Source organism: Erythranthe guttata, chromosome 6, assembly GCF_056151865.1.
Source record: "Erythranthe guttata isolate IM_541 chromosome 6, IM_541, whole genome shotgun sequence".
NCBI classification, from domain to species: Eukaryota; Viridiplantae; Streptophyta; class Magnoliopsida; order Lamiales; family Phrymaceae; genus Erythranthe; species Erythranthe guttata.
The window spans coordinates 1,625,215-1,642,401 of NC_142538.1; the positions used below are offsets into that span (position 1 = coordinate 1,625,215).

The 17,187-nt window shown below is 37.3% G+C and overlaps 3 protein-coding genes across 3 annotated transcripts; 2 read left to right on the forward strand and 1 right to left on the reverse strand.

Moving 5' to 3' along the window:
• Window positions 1-518: 518 nt before the first annotated feature.
• On the forward strand, window positions 519-3,174 carry LOC105971887 (F-box protein At4g00755). Its single transcript, XM_012996807.2, has 6 exons — window positions 519-789; window positions 1,010-1,216; window positions 1,609-2,025; window positions 2,116-2,294; window positions 2,448-2,566; window positions 2,734-3,174. Exons 2-6 carry the CDS (start codon window positions 1,090-1,092, stop codon window positions 2,981-2,983), a joined length of 1,092 nt encoding a protein of 363 aa, XP_012852261.2. The 5' UTR covers window positions 519-789; window positions 1,010-1,089; the 3' UTR covers window positions 2,984-3,174.
• Window positions 3,175-3,785: 611 nt separating this feature from the next.
• On the forward strand, window positions 3,786-10,080 carry LOC105971747 (Threonyl-tRNA synthetase). The gene is made up of 20 exons (XM_012996621.2): window positions 3,786-4,559; window positions 4,650-4,887; window positions 4,998-5,057; window positions 5,189-5,284; window positions 5,449-5,523; window positions 5,637-5,765; window positions 5,839-5,928; window positions 6,039-6,127; window positions 6,201-6,297; window positions 6,393-6,479; window positions 6,619-6,703; window positions 6,977-7,071; window positions 7,214-7,246; window positions 7,367-7,453; window positions 7,789-7,881; window positions 8,059-8,151; window positions 8,633-8,854; window positions 9,322-9,393; window positions 9,502-9,573; window positions 9,668-10,080. The coding sequence occupies exons 1-20, from the start codon at window positions 4,285-4,287 to the stop codon at window positions 9,761-9,763; spliced, it is 2,184 nt and encodes a 727-aa protein (XP_012852075.2). The 5' UTR covers window positions 3,786-4,284; the 3' UTR covers window positions 9,764-10,080.
• A 190-nt stretch (window positions 10,081-10,270) lies between these two features.
• LOC105971746 (putative transcriptional regulator SLK2) lies at window positions 10,271-16,734 on the reverse strand. The gene is made up of 10 exons (XM_088819306.1): window positions 16,513-16,734; window positions 14,783-16,013; window positions 14,502-14,633; window positions 14,253-14,301; window positions 13,146-13,360; window positions 12,988-13,056; window positions 12,545-12,645; window positions 11,879-11,972; window positions 11,712-11,781; window positions 10,271-11,592 (listed from the first exon to the last, which is right to left on the reverse strand). Exons 2-10 carry the CDS (start codon window positions 15,743-15,745, stop codon window positions 10,655-10,657), a joined length of 2,631 nt encoding a protein of 876 aa, XP_088675432.1. The 5' UTR covers window positions 15,746-16,013; window positions 16,513-16,734; the 3' UTR covers window positions 10,271-10,654.
• Window positions 16,735-17,187: the final 453 nt, after the last annotated feature.

Here is a 17,187-nt window from a genome sequence, read left to right on the forward strand (position 1 = left end):
AAAATCTAAAATGACAAATAATTTGGGACAAAAAAAACTCTCTAAAAAGACATATAATATGGGACAGAGGGAGTAATATATAAATTGTGATTATCGAAAATTATTGACATAAAAGTCATCTAAAAGTTGTCACAGTTAAGCAATAATTTCTTGAAAGTTGTCATGTTTAGAAACACTATATATAATTCAGTTCTAATTGAATTTATTAGAGATTAGAGGCCCAAAGTTATACCATAACCCAATGGACCCAATCTCGAAATAAAACCATATTTTATTTCTCAATGTTTCTTCCTCCATTTAAAGACATTTTTTAATTAAATAAATACACAAATAATTCCATTTTTATTATCAGCGAATAAATCAAGAAAATGAGCTTTTAACAATTTGAAGGCACATCCATATTTTATTGGATAAGCTTTACCGAAAAAAATAAATAAAGAAAAGGAACTTATTGATATTACTACTTAAATTTTATATTTCACAAAAATGAATAATAATTAATAATTGGAAATACGTGTAGGCCACAGAGCCAGACTGGTACTTACTTCGTCATTATCCTTTGCAAAAAAATCCCTCACCTTTCTTCTGCTTATTTATATAAAAATAGTCCAAATATTTATTATTATTTATTATTACCCTGAAAAATGCAGATATGTATAAATTGTATAACTTCTTCATCGTTAACTCGATTTCATTTTTCATCGTAATCCAGTTAAACGAGAACGAAGAGAATTTGTTGGATTGCGAACCTCTGCTTTTCTAATTCAGCTTTTCCCCCCTCTGTAGAAGGTGAAATCTCTCTCTCTCTCTCTCTCTCTCTCTCTCTCTCTCTCTCTCTCTCTCTCTCTCTCTCTATTCTCTATTTTATTTGTTGATTTTCAATTAATTTTGAAGAAATTAAGTTATTGCTCAATTTAGTTAATCAAATTTTGGTTTCTCGCTGCTCAATTGTTTTTGTTGTTTGATTGCGATGGACATTGATTTTTTTTTTTTTTTTTCTGCGTGATAGTCTTAGTTAGATTTGAGAGGCGCGATTAGGATTCCTCGTTGAACAAATTGGATCGCAGAGGCAAATTCATTAGAGGAAAAATGAAGGGGAGCAGGGATTTTATAGAATGGTTAGGGCAGGACATGTCGCTGAAGATCTTCATGTGTTTGGAGGACCCTTCCGATCTCGTCCGCACGAGTGCCGTTTCGAGTTCCTGGCGTCAGTTTGGTGAGTTTAATCACCTCAACTAGTGTGTTTTTACACCTTTTACTGTGTAATTATAATGAATTTCATGGGGAAAATGAAGGATTGGGCTTTGATTTATATGATGTGCTGATTTCGAATTTTTATTGCACTGTGATACTGCGTGTTTAAGAATTGGCTCCATGTCAATTGTTCCTTGAGAGAGAATTGGATAACATTTCGGCTTGTTTTGAGTTAATTTAGGTTTTGCCTTTTGTTCAAAGTTCAATAGACTGTAGAAACTGTAAAATTGGTTGGAGAAAATGATTCGGGTGTTTTCACTAACTACTATATCTTTGTCAAAGTGATGTTTGTCGAATAGAATCAAAGGTTTCCATCATTCTTGCACTCATATACCGAATTCGATTCTTATGCAGTGATTGCCAACGCCTTATGTAAGAAACTTTGTCTACGGAAGTTTCCCGAGGCATCAAGCTTTGCTCGTGTTGTCGAAATAAAAAACACGGCCGAATCTGTGTCAACTTCGACGAGAGATGATTCTGCAAAATCGGCCTGTCTGGAGAGGGAACACAGAGTTTATGCATCATTAAGTAGAGTACTCACCACTTCGACAGTAGAAAATTGCATATCTGGTGCTATATGTGCATCGAGCACTGATAATTATCCAGAAGAGAGCATCAAGAACACACTGGAACCAAGTGATAGGGTTGACCACAGAGCGTCGTATTGGTCAAGCAAGGGCGAAAGGAATCATTCTGCTGGAGAGACGTTGATTTATAAATTGGCTTCAAATCTGTGCCTGATCACTGAGTTACATGTGCATCCATTTCAAGGTTGTGTTCTTAGACCAGTGTTTAAAAATTATAATGTTTCATCCACTGTGTGTTGCCTCTAACTGACCCCAAATTTTTGCTTTGGAACAGCGTATTTTCAGTTCGGCTTCCCTATATATTCTGCCAAGGCTGTAAGATTTCAGATTGGCCACCCCAGAGTTCCTCCGAAGATAGAAAGTGACGAGAGAGATGAACTTCTCGATTTTCAGAATTTTGCTGATGAGAAATTTGTATGGACGTACAAGTCCCCAGAATTCCCAATGGTTCAGGTGAATTTCTTCAGAACTGTATCGTTCTTGAACTTTCGATAAATGGTTCTCGATAATGTTGTCTTTAATTATTTGTTATTGTTACTATTATTTTTTTTTAAATTTAGGATTGCCCTATTTCTTCTTCTTACCTCATTAATCGATGGAATACAGGATAACTGCTTGCAAAAGTTTAAGCTACCAGAACCTGTTCTTAGCATAGGAGGAGTCTTGAAAGTGGAACTATTGGGCAGAACACAGACTCAGGAAATGGATGGACTATACTATATATGGTAACCCATTTTTATCCTCCGTATCTCTTTTAATGATCTCGTAACAAAAGAATGATTTGAAAAATTGTGGTACGAGGAGCTTTTAGAAGCCAAGATTACTAACAAGCAGACAAGGTTATTTTTTTTCCGTCTCATTTTAAACAATGGTGTAATGCTTTGTGACACAGCATCAACCATGTTCAAGTTGTTGGAAGTCCACTATCTCCAGCATTTGATGTAGAGATGATCGATGAAAGGGGAAAATGCACGTTGAAGTACCACCCTGGAAGTATCTGCAAATCTTCGACTTCAGAAGTGGAGTCACACAGGTTTATTGAAAGTATAAGGACTTGGGAGCAAATAATACTTAATACGTTTCGTGGGGCCGGACCAATGATCATAGACGATAATGATTCTGATTACGAATACCTTGATTAGATCCTCCAATCCTCCCAGTTTTCTCCGAGTGGTCACCAATTTCTTCCTCCCTTCCAAGTAATTTTTTTTTGTATTTCATACAAGTTAAGCCGGATTGTGCTAGTAAAGGATACTTCAAGATAGAACTCTAATTGGCCGTTTGTAACTGGATTGATTTTTTCTTTAAATTTCTCCAGTCCATTTGACTAAAATCTTCTGTCAGTGTCATCATCATCACGAATAATGTAATTTGTAAAATAATTTGTTAAAACAAAATCATAACAATAGACAACTAATTTATATTGGATGGGCTTTCTCCAAGTTTTGGGCCACTTGAGCCTTGATTTTGTAGCTATTGAGCTAGTTGTATTTTCGTGTGATTGGATATGAGATGAAACTAATTAAGTTAATATCAACGCTGACAAATTAAGCTATGGTATAGGGGAAATTACAATTTTTACCCCTTAAGTCTACACTTGTAGACTTAATATTTGGTCCTCCATTTTTATAAAAATCGTATTTGGTCCCTCATGTTTCAATAATTTAATATTTTTTGTCATTTTTATCAATTTAACGTCAATTCATCAGTTAAGGCAATGATGATCACATGATTAATTCCATTAGTACTAACGGGAAGTTGACGGAAATGACTAAAAATGCTGAATTTTTAAAATATGAAGGATCAAATGTAATATTTTTGAATATGAATGGCTAAATGTGAAATTAGTACACACTTGAGGGATGAATATATTATTGTACATAGCTGGATAATAATACGATTTTTTCCTTTAAAAAAAGGGTAAATTACAACCACTCCTGAAGTATGGTCAAATTACAAACGCCCTCTTGTTTGGATAATTACAACCACCCCTCAACTCCTCAAATTTCGTAGAATCTTCGAGATTATATGAAATTTTAACACTTTTGTACCCGTTTTATCCCATTCGAACTCTACATTTTGAAGCAAGATGATCATAATATGTGTTTTTTAGCTTGCATATATCATATTGTAGTGCATCAGACACTGTAATTTTACATAAAACGAGGACAAACTAGAGCACATTCCGTGAAATCTAGATGATTATGTTGAATTTGACACCATAAGGGTGTAGGTGTGAGAAAAAAACATAGTTAAGGAGTAGATATAATTATCCAAACAAGAGGGATATTTTTTATAATTTGACCATACCTCAGGGATGTTAATTACACTTAAAAAAACAAGCAAGTATGCGTAGTGCGTACTGCGTACTGCTCCGTTCAGTAAAAGATCCCTACATTTACTAATTCCAAATTTCTGAAAAATAGGGTTTAGTTACTATTTTATGCTCTTCTCTATTTGGCGACGACTCCCAATCTCTCTCCCCCGACCTGCGCCGCATTGCTATTTCCGCCACCGCCGCCTGTCCTTATTCGCGATGGGAGACTCTCCCGCCGGCAGTAAGCCCAAGACTAAACCTAACCAAACCTCTGCTCCACCGGCCTTCGTCAAAGATGAAGAGTATCTTCAGCGTGTCGTTCCCAAACGGATAGCGATGTTCGAAACAATCTTAAATGAACAAACCCTCAGTCGCCTCCAGCTTTCTCCCGACCCAATCAAGTAATCGCCGTCATCTATTTCATTTATTTATATGTCACTTGTTATTAGAAGTTAATTCTTAATTTTTTTGTTCTAATTTCGTTGTAATAGGATTACGTTGCCGGATGGGAATGTGAAGGAAGGCAAAAAATGGAACACGACGCCGCTCGATGTGGCGAAAGAGATATCAAAGAGCTTGGCCGCGAACGCTCTGATTGCGAAGGTGGATGGGGTTTTATGGGATATGTCTCGGCCTTTTGAAGGAGATTGCAAGCTAGAGCTGTTTAACTTTGATACGGATGAAGGCCGCGATACCTTCTGGCATTCGAGTGCGCACATTCTCGGCGAGGTAACATAGTATTAACATTAGGATGGGGGTTTTCAGTACAAATTATGATTATGTTTGATGTGAATAGTTTTTAGTTTTTTTTTTTTTAAATTGTGTTTGGGATTTTCCAGTCATTGGAGCAGGCATATGGATGCCGATTATGCATTGGGCCGTGCACCACAAGAGGGGATGTGAGTTTCTGACCATTTTGATTGCCTATGTGTAAATTGATTATTTCTTTTCTATATCTATTAGAATGATATCTCATGTTAACCTGTTTTTCTTTCTTTCTTAAATTGTATGCAATAATTGGCTGTATCAGTTGAAGGGTTTTTACTATGATGGATTTTATGGTGACCTGGGATTGAATGAGGATCATTTCAAACACATTGAGGCGGCTGCAAAGAAAGCTGTTGATGTATGGTTTCTATTCTGTGAAATTTTAGTACATCCTAGCTTCTGTTTGTTTTACATGCTGTTGCATTTTACATTTGAAGAGTTGGTTCCCCTTCCCCTCCTCAGTTTCATTCTTTTAATTTTAGCCCTATATTGATTGTTTTATTACTGATCCTTTTGCATTAGGAAAAACAAAGTTTCCAGCGCATTGAAGTCACAAGGAATCAGGCCCTTGACATATTTTCAGAAAATCATTTCAAGGTCAATAAGTTTAAAATTAGCTATTTATCTGTGTAGTACTTTTATGTTTAATGGAAATATATTTACAATATTTCGCAAGACTTTAACTGTATCTTCCCCCCTGTTTTTATTAGGTCGAGATTATTAACGACTTACCAGAGGATGCAACTATCACAGTGTACAGATGTGGTCCGTTAGTTGATCTATGTCGCGGACCACATATACCAAATTCTTCCTTTATTAAAGCATTTAGCTGTTTGAAGGTGAGATCAGTTAAACTTTGGAGTAAATACTGCATTCAATGCAAAATTTAATTCAGTCTATTTGTAAAATTAGGCTTCATCTGCTTATTGGCGAGCAAAAAAAGAGCGTGAAAGCTTGCAAAGAGTTTATGGCATATCCTTCCCAGATCAAAAACGATTGAAGGTGAATTCTGAATTCTATTTAGTCCATCATAGATGGAGTATCATAAGTAGCTGATATTTGTATTTCAGCTTTCTCAGCTATCTTGATAAGCTTATTGGTAATCCTTGCAGGAATACAAGGCCATGCTGGAAGAAGCTAAGAAATATGACCACAGAGAACTGACAAAAAAACAAGAGCTTTTCTTTTTTCACCCTCTGAGGTAAAAGTTTGAACTGCATTACAATTTTCAGCTCAATTCATGATTCTATTTTGATATTTTGTATTCAATTTAGCCCCGGAAGCTGTTTTTTCTTACCTCATGGTGCTCGAGTTTGCAACAAATTGCTGGAATTTATAAGGAGTCAGTACTGGAAGAGAGGTTATGAAGAGGTAAAGTAGAACTAGCTTTATTTGTAACAAAAGCTGCATATGAATACTTTATGCAAGTTTCTCACGTAACAACAACCTGCTTATTGATTTTGAAGGTGTGGAGTCCAAATATGTACAATATGCAGCTATGGGAAACGTCTGGCCATGCTGCTAACTATAAGGAGAATATGTTTGTGTTTGAGGTTAGATGAAGTCATTAGGAAGATGGATTAACCGTTATAAAGTATTTGTGTGTTATTTCATTCTTACATAGTGATTAGGGTGAACATATTGATTTGGTTTGTCCGCTACTTTTAATGGTCTTTCTGGATTCTACTACAGGTGGATAAACAAGAATTTGGACTCAAACCAATGAACTGCCCTGGTCATTGTTTAATATTTGATCATAGAGTCCGTTCATATCGAGGTAATCCACAATCCTCCTTTGTTATCCTTTCACATCTCTTTCAATAGCATATGCATGAGTTTGTAACCTTCTCAATATTTATTCGAACCTGTTGTGTATATTTGTGTTAAAAGATAAGCTTGCGTCTAAATATTTTTAATTTGCATCTTATACATAAAGAAACACGTCATGTAACTGTCTTGCTAATGTATCCGGTGCCTTTTGTGTGAAGATCTTTGCAGCAGTTCATATTGTAATGAAAATATATAAGCTGATAGACACTCCATTTTGCAGAACTTCCACTTCGCCTGGCTGATTTCGGGGTACTGCATCGGAATGAATTAAGTGGTGCACTTTCTGGGTTGACTCGTGTCAGGAGATTTCAGCAGGTATTTAAGAACATATGAATTTGCTAATCCAGCTTACCCATGAATTGTGCTATAGGTAGTACTAGTATATAGATAGATTCCACTAGTTACTTTTGTGACTGGTTCAGACCAGGATATATCTGACATTAGTATCTTTGTACAGGATGATGCTCATATCTTCTGCAAAGAATCCCAGGTAAGATGAATTTTCTGGTTTAATTGTGGTTTTCTAATTTCTTCACTTTTTGTCCCCCCAAAAAAAGAGAAAAATCTTCACCTTTTGTTATTATTTTTTGATCTCATCTGCCTTTTACAGATTAAAGATGAAATCAAGGGTGTTTTAGAATTCATCAGTTACGTGTACAAAGTATTTGGCTTCACTTTTGACCTGAAGTTATCGACGGTATTGAGTCTTACCTCTTCTTAGCGGACAAACTGTTCCTTTTCTTTCTTGTGCATATTGACGAGTTACAGTATGCTGATAAATTGGGTTTTAAGTTGAATCAACTACCAGTAATATAATAATGTTAAGGGTTATTTGTTCATATAATCGTATTCTTCACTCTGTCTATCTCCATGCCAATGAAGATTTTTCCCCAAAAAGAACTGATAGATGAGAAGATGAATAGGAACTTCAGAAAAATGGTCCCAAGCACACGTAATCCATAACTTTATGTACATGTAAAGCCTGACTATTGTGGCTATTGAAGTAGAAAATATCCTTATTTTGATTTTCAGAGACCAGAGAAATATCTTGGAGACATAGTGACATGGGATAAGGCAGAAGCTGCTCTTGAAGAGGCACTAAATGAGTTTGGGAAGCCCTGGAAGGTAGTTTGACTCATGTTTGTTGATATTGCTCAGTTCAGTTGTCACAGTTTGTACCAAATAATGATTTTATGGAATTTATTTATGTTTTAGATTTTAATTATATATGTTGCAACGGTCATTCTCTTTTTAATTTTCTTTAATTAAAAAAAAAAAAACTGATTTCATAACCTCTATTAGATAAATGAGGCCGATGGAGCATTTTACGGGCCAAAGATTGACATCACTGTTTTTGATGCAATGGGAAGAGACTTTCAATGTGCAACTTTGCAGGTATATTTTTCTACTTTTTTCCTTATTTTATCAAGTCAGTAAATTGATAAATGAGGGTTTTTTGTGATGTTACTTCTCTAGCATCGAGTGTATGCTGCCCCAAGTCATATATACAATGCATTAATAAAGATTAAAGTACTCCTAATTTGAGAATAATAGTATTGAAAAATGAAAAATAAAATAAAATAGTTGTGAAGCAAGATCTGGATAGTTGGTCAGAAGAATATGACACAGAAAACAATTATTTGTCTAAGGAAAACTATAGGTTTCAAGAAGAGACTAACTTGTTGCAGGCTTGGATCCACCAGATTGTGATAGGATGTTTGATTGACATAAAGGTTGTTATAGGAATTACTTTTTAAGGTTGTGATAGGCTGGATCTTAATTTTAAGGTTGTTATAGGAATTCTCTAGTATACGTCTCAAGCATGCAGTTGTTTTCTGCAAGTGCTGATCGTTTCTTAAGTAATTTATTGTTTCAGTTGGACTTCCAATTGCCTGCTCGATTCAACCTCTCCTACTCAGCCGAAGATGAAACGAAGAGAGAGAGGCCAGTCATGATTCACAGAGCTGTTTTGGGCTCTGTAGAAAGAATGTTCGCGATACTTTTGGAGCACTACAAAGGCAAATGGCCTTTTTGGCTGAGTCCCCGCCAAGCAATAGTTTGTCCAGTTTCTGAGAAGTCGCAACAATATGCACTAGAGGTACGGTTTTATGAACATGATATGCGAGTTATTAATAAGATCTGGAGCTTATATAGTAGTTGTTTAGTTCCTTTTATTTTGTATCACGGTTCGTGGTGTACAGACTACAATCAATGCCTGTCTTTCGTTGTTTGCATTATATTCTAAATCATGACTCGTACTTTTATGGAGCCACTGGCTTTCTACTATCATTCTGCTTAGGTTATAACTTGTAAGTTGAAAACTTAATGTTTGGTTACCTAGAGGAAATTATTCCGCACTCTGTGGTTATCAAGACACTTTTCAGCAACCTATGTGGTGGGTTTTATGCCATTATTTATCTCCCTGCACACTTGCAGCTAAAATTGTGGGTGATTGAAGATACTTAATATTTTACTATTTTGACCCATTGACAGTTTTATATTCATGAATACCTTTTTAATCTTGTTAGGATACTTCCTAAATGGTCACATTGTTTCTCAATGTAGGTACGGGATCGCATACATGATGCTGGATTTTATGTTGATGTTGACACGACAGACAGAACAATTAATAAAAAGGTGTGTAGAGCTGCTCCCTATCTCTGTCATCCACGATGGCAATTCATCCCATTTTCGTGATGTTGAACTTGGTATAATACTAACTGGTGGGTTATGAAATGCTTATAGGTACGGGAAGCTCAAATGGCACAGTACAACTATATATTAGTTGTTGGAGAGAAAGAAGTTGGAACAGGACAGGTGAGATTTACCTTACAGTTAAAAATTGATGGCAACAATATATGCTTTTGAAATCCTATTGGATGGCGATCTTATGGGCTTTTTATGGTTCCAGGTTGCTGTGCGAGTTAGAGACATCAATGATGCTAACCTCCAGAGCATTGATGATGTTTTGAACCGTTTCAAGGATGAAACTGCTTCCTTTAAGTAGCATGCATGCTTTAGTATCTACTCGATCGGCATAGGTGTGTTCTCAAGTCGGTTGTGTGTCATTTTTGAACTGTCCAAACATTTGAAAGAAAAAATAGAAGAGAATTATTTAAATAGTTTCGATTGAGTTTGAGCTAATACTGTTGGCATAGTTACTACCATAACACGTCTGCGTTTTTTAGGTGCTTTTCCATGATTATTCATTTAATGTTTTGCATCTGGTTAAAATGCTGCTTTGTGTACCGCAATATTTTGCCATGACATTGTGGGAAGATGTCAAATTATTGTTACAGGCAGACTTCGTGCCAATGGTTGCAATTACCTTCTAGATTTTCTTTTGTGAGATGTCTATTACTTAAAAATGTGGCAGTGGTGTCATGAGAGTAAAAGCTTATTGAGAACACTTTGGATCTTAAACCCATGGCTATGGCAATTGATTAGGATTGAGCTTCTAAATTAATATTTACAAATGATCATCTAGTCTTAGCGTAATGTAAGCCAACTCAAGTTTCTTGACTATAAAAGTTCGTAGTATTCGAACTCATTAGTAAACTAATACAATTTAACTGAGCAATTAGTCCACGTTCAAATTACAGCAGGGAGAAAAGCAATACCACACCCCGAATTCAAAAAGAGCAAATTCAAGATCCTAAATACCATCTAAATAGATTACAATTACAAGACCTTTCAAGAACGGAACCCCACGAGTAAAAGAAGAGGTAACAACAAACAACAACTATAGTCCTATTGAACATTCAAGCTGGCTGCTCGATAATCTGGCAACAGCTAATAAAAGTGAGAGGTAAATTAAAGCACAACCTATACAGAAACACATTCAGATTCCACTGCCACTCCATACAACATACATAGCTCAACACACCGTTTACTCATTTCATGGCTTCCAGCTGAAGTTCATATTGTCATCTAGATCGTTGTTAAAAAACCCGTTCTCCGCAAATTCATGGGCAACATCCGAAACGAACTCATCAGATAACTGAAGATTATCGGACAGATCCGATGATTTTTGGCCGAATCCAACATTGCCAGCTTGCGCTGGGGATTCACCATTAGAAGCAGTTTTGAAACTATTGCTTCTACTAGGGGGGTGGTACCCCGCACCATTCCCCGTCTCCTTTCCGGCACTAGTCATTGCCTGAGAAGCCCTATAGCCAAGACCACCACCATCATTGGACATACTCCCACCACCACCACCACCACCACCACCACCACCTTGATGATTCTGTTGCACAGGCACTGTCCCGTTTTTCTTATTTGTCATATCCTGCAGCAATTGATGGATCATTTGTTGCTGCAATGCTTGGCTGCTGCCACCGCTGCTGCCACCCTGAGCTTGATTTTGCTGTAAGAGACCATTCCGTGTCGGTGAATGCTGCTGTTGCTGTACTTGAGAAGCTTGGCCGCTCACCGGAGAATTATGCTGCAAAGTGCCTGGAGTGTTATTGAAGGGAGAAGATGGTTCTTGCTGCTGAGGGTTTGAGTTCATGGAGCTTTGTCTCATTAGCAAATTCTGGTAGTTGGACAAAGCACGAGCTGCCTGAGCTGTCCCATTCACAGCAACTCCTCCTCCTCGGCCGACCAGATGTTGTTGGTTATTATTATTATTATTGTTATTATTACTATTATTATTGTTACTATTATTATTATTGTTGTTGTTGATTGAACCATTGAGACCAGGATGCAATGCCATTAGCTTGTTCAGAGTGCTTCGATCATCAGGTGGGCCACCACCACCACCCTGCTCCACTTCTTGCATCTTTTGCATGTGAATTTTGGTTGCAGACGGGTGTCGGGGGAAGTTCTTCAATCCCTCTGCAGAAAATAAATGAATGGTATTAAAGTGCTTCAATGATGACCGACAAATGAGTCAATGTTATTTTGCTTCTTTGTTCTGAAAGCTTAAAAGGAGAGAGGTGGTGAGAGATCATTACCAATAGCACCAATTTTCTGTTCTGTGCTGAAATCCATCAGGTCTTTCATGCTATTCACAACTTCGGCTATCTATTGGCAAATATGAGAAACCTCAAAAAAGAAAAAAAAAATAGAAAAAAAAAGAAGCAATTTTAACTATTATAAACTACTAAAGACTTGGACGTACCTGTAGGCATCGCACATATCTTTTGGAAAAGCCCAAATCATTTAGCGACTGTAACTCCAAACTCCTAGCAAGCTGACGTCCAGCTGTTACGACCCTGAAATAGAATAGACATTCATAAAAGAATGTAGGTAAGACCACATATGGGTTCGTAGACCAACAGAAGCAATTTAAAGAAGCTTTAACAAAAATTAAGCATCAAATAACTACAGCCAACTTCTGAACACTACAAACTTGTAGTTAGCACATGTCGAAAATGGAACTAACACGAACAAAAAAAGTAGTGAACAAAGTCGATCCTGGCTAACACAAGTAGGTCTTGAACATACTCCTCTACTTAACCTACAGGCATGAGGAATCACCTATCTATGGCTCTGTATTACCAGGCTGAGCTAAATATGAACATCCTGAATCTTCATAGAAGAATTGGAGATTGGTGGGGAGTAGAAATTTTCGGATGACTTGTCAAATTAAATTTCTTTTCCTAATCCTATGAAGACATATATGTGGTTCTCAGTCAGATTTGAACATAACGCTAGAGCTTTAAGCACCAAACAATGAATAATGAGAACATAATGCATCAGGTGAACGGCAGTGTCAAATTTGATCTGGGACTAAACTAAAAAAAATATATATCAAGAAATAAAAAATATATAAATTTTCACTCACATTGCACTGTTTGCCTGTAAGTCTGGTTGGGAAATGCCATCAGGTCCACTTTCAGATATTGTGCTTTGGCATTTCTGTGCGACCTGTAGTAATTGATTCACCTGCAGTACAAGGGCATCATATAAGTTCTATCTTTAAAATTTATCCACATACTTACTGCCCATTTTACTTTTGGGTTTTTCGAATTTTCCAGTATTAAAACTATTTTCACCAAGTTTTCATGTAAAAATGAAAAATACGTTCAGATTAATTGTGTCTCCATGTGGAATGTGGATTGTATAGGTTTGGCATTGAACATTTGTTAGGTTTATGGTTTTCTGGCATAAAAGGCGTCGAAATTTAGTAGATTTAACAATATATCCTGTAGGTGCAACAACACCAAACAGCACATATTTAAATTTTAATTACGACAATAATCGAATTTAAGAGCTCAGCAAGTGTACCTGTGGTGCAACTAATCTACGAGGAAGAAGTTCTTCATGACGCCTCGCACAAAATTCCCAAGATAATATCTACAAAAGTTTGAGATGCAAGAGTTAAATATCAGTATGAGTAGCTAAACCTAACCATACTTCCAAGTGAACAAGTTTTCACAGTCCACCTTTAAATCAGGGGTGAACATGATACGGAGCTGACCCTCACGAACCACACGGAGTTGCTCATAAACACTTTCTTGAACTGCCTTTGCATACTCCAGCATCATCATTCCAGAAGGGAATCGGCATTCACGAGGCAAGTCCAGAAACAGAAGCTCGTCGATAACACCACTACCAAATTTTATTTCGTTTAGTCTGGGGAGCACTTCAAAAGTTGCTTCTGTTAAACGAAAAAAAAGAAATTGTGAAAATTATAGAGCACATAAATACAAGTCAAAGTTCTCTACAAAGTTCAGCTTGAATATACAAAGTTAGAGGGCTGACATTTCTATGAGTGTATGGCACTTCATTATTAACCAATATATAATATTATGGGAAGTAATAATATGAATTCAATTCAGATCATCCCCTTCCCGGCCAAGAAAGAAGAAACCCAACAAAAAAAGAACAGAAAAATAGGTAAAAAATCATAGAAAATAGTAAGAGAGTTGTAAATTCCAAGCCCAAAATATCAAGAGGTCAACTCTGAGGCAACGAAAGACAGGCAGGTGTACGAATTATCAAGACTTAAAATTCCAAATCTGTTTGAAATCTTGGTGTCATTTACAGAGTCTAGCCTTAAAATTCTCTTATCATGCTTCACACTTTGAAGACTCGCACAAGCATGGAAAGGAAAACATGTTAAAGAGCATTTACATCACAGCTGACGGCTCAGGGAGTACCTCAGTCAGAAGTTATTACCAAAATCCTTCAAATAAGAACATGGAACATGAAGAGCAAGAAACACATCCTTGGATAATGGAGTTGACCAACCAAGTAAATATGCTTCAATTTTTTTTTCCAAGTCATCTGTCAACTTAAAACTCGTCCGATCATGAAATTCCATTCTAGACCCTCCAGAATTTCTTTGAGTCTATTAACCGGTGTAGGTACAGAAACAACATTAAATAATATGAGGACTGTGACAGGGTGATATGACTTATTGTATAACGAGCATAGTTATCTTCAACAGCTTAGTTCAACAAGTAAAATGCCACTTAAAAAATGAACTGGTTCACACCACAAATGCAAAAAATAAGGCACAGTGACATATAATTTAAGATAAAGCTTACCAAATCCCCTCCCAGATTTTGAACCACAAATTTCACACTGCCATGCATCCTGCACAAGAAGTAAAAAACACCAATATCAAATTTATGCTTCTAAAAAATGCCAGCTTAGGGAAAATCAAGATTACAAGAAGTGGATCAACTAGCATAAATTCCTGGAAAGAAAGCTATCAAAACCATTTTATTACAAGACAGAAGATCAAGTCGAAGTACATATGCTTGGTAAACTAATATGTGACCCAAGAAAATTACCATTGCTGCTTGAGGGAATACCCCTAGTGAATGATGCCCAACATTATCGTATAAGGATAAACACCACCTCTTCTTTGCACGTGGGGAGTAATACTCGGCCACAAATTTTCTCCAATACGCAATAGTATTGTCCTGGCAAGTGAAAGGCAACTAGAGAATAAAACATACTTATATAGACAACACACCAGCTGCATTGTAAGTATAAATAACATGATTAAGCAAGATGGTAATCGAACATATTTATTTTACGAGATCATGCAAAATACTATCAGGTTACTTACAGCGGGTCGCTGCCTCTGATGATAAAGGTACTGCATTAGTCGACGTGAGCAAACACCACCATCGTACGGACGCTTCATTCCCGAGGCAGGCTGCATGCTCTGGCAGCTCTGCTGCTGTAAAAGCTGCTGTCTCAACTGCTGTTGTTGTTGCTGCAGCTGCTGCTGCTGCAGCAGCTGAGCTCTCTGCATAGGCGGCATAGACTGAAGAAGCTGTTGCTGTTGCTGCTGTTGTTGCTGTTGCTGCCTTAGTCTTTGTTGATGAACTAATGCTTGAAACTGCGGATTGGAGTTCTGTAAGTGCATGGGATCTTGTCTTTGCAAAAGCTGCTGCAAAACATGCTGTTGTAAAATATCTTCCTGCTTGATATCCAATCGGGGTTTCTTTTGTAGCTGAGATATGGAAGTTGGATCCTGAATGAAAGAATTAGGAACCCTAGGACCACCAGGGATCTGAACTTGCCCCATCCGTGATCCAGGCAATGATGTGGCACTTGAAGCTCCCTGATGCTGCTGACTATGGTGAGGTTGCGACCCTTCTTGATTGGAGTTTTGCTGCATCGCAGAGGATCCATCCATGACTGAAGAACCAGAGATACTAACGTTATTAGATGTGAATGACATGGGTGAGGCAGGCAAGCGCATGTAAGATTCTGTATTGAAACTAGCACTTCTCTGCATGTGAGGACCTCCTCCTGAAAGACCTGAGTTGGCATCCGTGACCAAAGAACTTGCTCCAACACTAGGTCCGGAGGTAGCTACACTATTCAAGACTGCGTTATTGATGTCCCCCGAGAGCGGGCCCATGTTGGCCCGTGAATTTCCGGGTAATGAATGCGACGAGTTTACAAAATTTGAACCCAACTGAGAATTTCCTGCAATCTGGGATCGCCCGTCTCCTTGGAAAAATATACCTGAACTTGAAGATGATTGTGCCATACCTCCAACCACCCGCGAAGGCACCATTGGAAGAACCTATGCTCAACGGCTGGGATGCAAATGGCTATGAAGTACCAAACCCTTTTGGTAGTACGGGATACTGTACAGAAGAAAAAAACAAGCTAGCTAAAGTGGAAAAAAACATTGTAGCTTCATCCACATTCCTCTTGAAATAGATCTGGGAAGCACTAATCAACACAATAATACATCTATTTGTTCACCAGTGCCTTCTTCCACACCCAGTTATTCTTCAATGGAGCAAAACAGAAGTCCAAAATGAACAATCGTTTGGATTCTGTCAGGAATAATACAAGTGAAAATTATCAGCAAGTAACCGAATCGAGCTAATTAATTAACAATACACCGGATTAAAAAACAGAAACAAAACCCAGACAGCAAATCACACTTTCGAAAAGCAAATCAACTAGGGAAATACCCTCACTGCAATTCACTTCGAAATCCCCAAATATCTACAAAACCCTAATTCACGACCACCAAGATTAAACCTAAAACGAATATTGCACAAATCTTTAGCAAGTACGAAGCTGAAGTAAATAAAGCATCCGACGAATCAAAGAATCTCCTGAAATATAACTAACGAAAAAAAACCCAGAAAACCCCAATTCGATTGCAGCCTCGAGATACAAATAAAACAAAGCGATCAAAACGAATCACTGTAATCGAGCAAATCTCCTTACCTAAAGTGAATTTGCAGTAAATAAACTAGTATTGAGTTCCTAATTGTAAAATGACGCTAAACACCCATTAATTACAATCGAAGATCAAAAACTCACAATTCCCACTAAAGCAACATGGAGGGAAAGAGAATCAAGGCTTCGAGCTTCAAAACATCATTTCGAACAGCAGAGTGTAGAAATTGAAGCTCTAATTGAAGATATTTAATTTGAAAAACAAAAAAAGAAGATATAAATTAGTGTAAGGTAACCCTGGAAATGAAGAGAGTAATCAGAAAGAATTTTTGCAGAAGGAAAGAAAAGGAGAAATTTTCGCCTGCTGGTCGGTGTTTATATACCTAGCGGGAGTAAAGAGAGGGTAAGCCACCGGCTACAGCGGGTGAAGGATAGCAAGTGACCGGAAACAGGCGGTGAGGCTAGGGAAACGTGTCAATCGATTGTTTGGTGTGTGGAGTCGGTGCAAGATCTCACGGTGGCGACGCGAGCTCGTTGGGGTTGACGGGCTACGTGGCACAATCTGATTCGAGAAGGGGTAGGTCTCACTTTTATCTCTCTCTCTCTCTCTCTCTCCTGAGTTAGGCTGCCTTCAAAAAGCAGTGAAATTAATTAATTAATTAATAGGTCTCAGTAGTCAGTACCACAAATATTTTTCTTCTTTCTACACTTAAATTAAATAAAACATATAAATTCGTTAGTCTTATCAAATCATTTATTTAAAATAAGGTTTTATTTTAATACGACGTCGTATTAGACATATTTTGACTATAACTTGTC

What these genes read in the sequence shown, in the direction of transcription:
- LOC105971887 (XM_012996807.2), top strand. Translation starts at nt 1,090, where the DNA reads ATGAAGGGGAGCAGGGATTTTATAGAATGGTTAGGGCAGGACATGTCG. An exon ending in ACATGTGCATCCATTTCAAG is followed by an intron (nt 2,026 to 2,115) that starts GTTGTGTTCTTA and finishes GCTTTGGAACAG; the next exon opens with CGTATTTTCAGTTCGGCTTC. An exon ending in CAGAATTCCCAATGGTTCAG is followed by an intron (nt 2,295 to 2,447) that starts GTGAATTTCTTC and finishes GATGGAATACAG; the next exon opens with GATAACTGCTTGCAAAAGTT.
- LOC105971747 (XM_012996621.2), top strand. Translation starts at nt 4,285, where the DNA reads ATGCTCTTCTCTATTTGGCGACGACTCCCAATCTCTCTCCCCCGACCT. An exon ending in CTTTCTCCCGACCCAATCAA is followed by an intron (nt 4,560 to 4,649) that starts GTAATCGCCGTC and finishes TCGTTGTAATAG; the next exon opens with GATTACGTTGCCGGATGGGA. An exon ending in TTTCAGAAAATCATTTCAAG is followed by an intron (nt 5,524 to 5,636) that starts GTCAATAAGTTT and finishes TGTTTTTATTAG; the next exon opens with GTCGAGATTATTAACGACTT.
- LOC105971746 (XM_088819306.1), bottom strand. Translation starts at nt 15,745, where the DNA reads ATGGTGCCTTCGCGGGTGGTTGGAGGTATGGCACAATCATCTTCAAGT. An exon ending in TTACAGGCAAACAGTGCAAT is followed by an intron (nt 11,973 to 12,544) that starts GTGAGTGAAAAT and finishes ATTCTATTTCAG; the next exon opens with GGTCGTAACAGCTGGACGTC. An exon ending in GATATGTGCGATGCCTACAG is followed by an intron (nt 11,782 to 11,878) that starts GTACGTCCAAGT and finishes ATTTGCCAATAG; the next exon opens with ATAGCCGAAGTTGTGAATAG.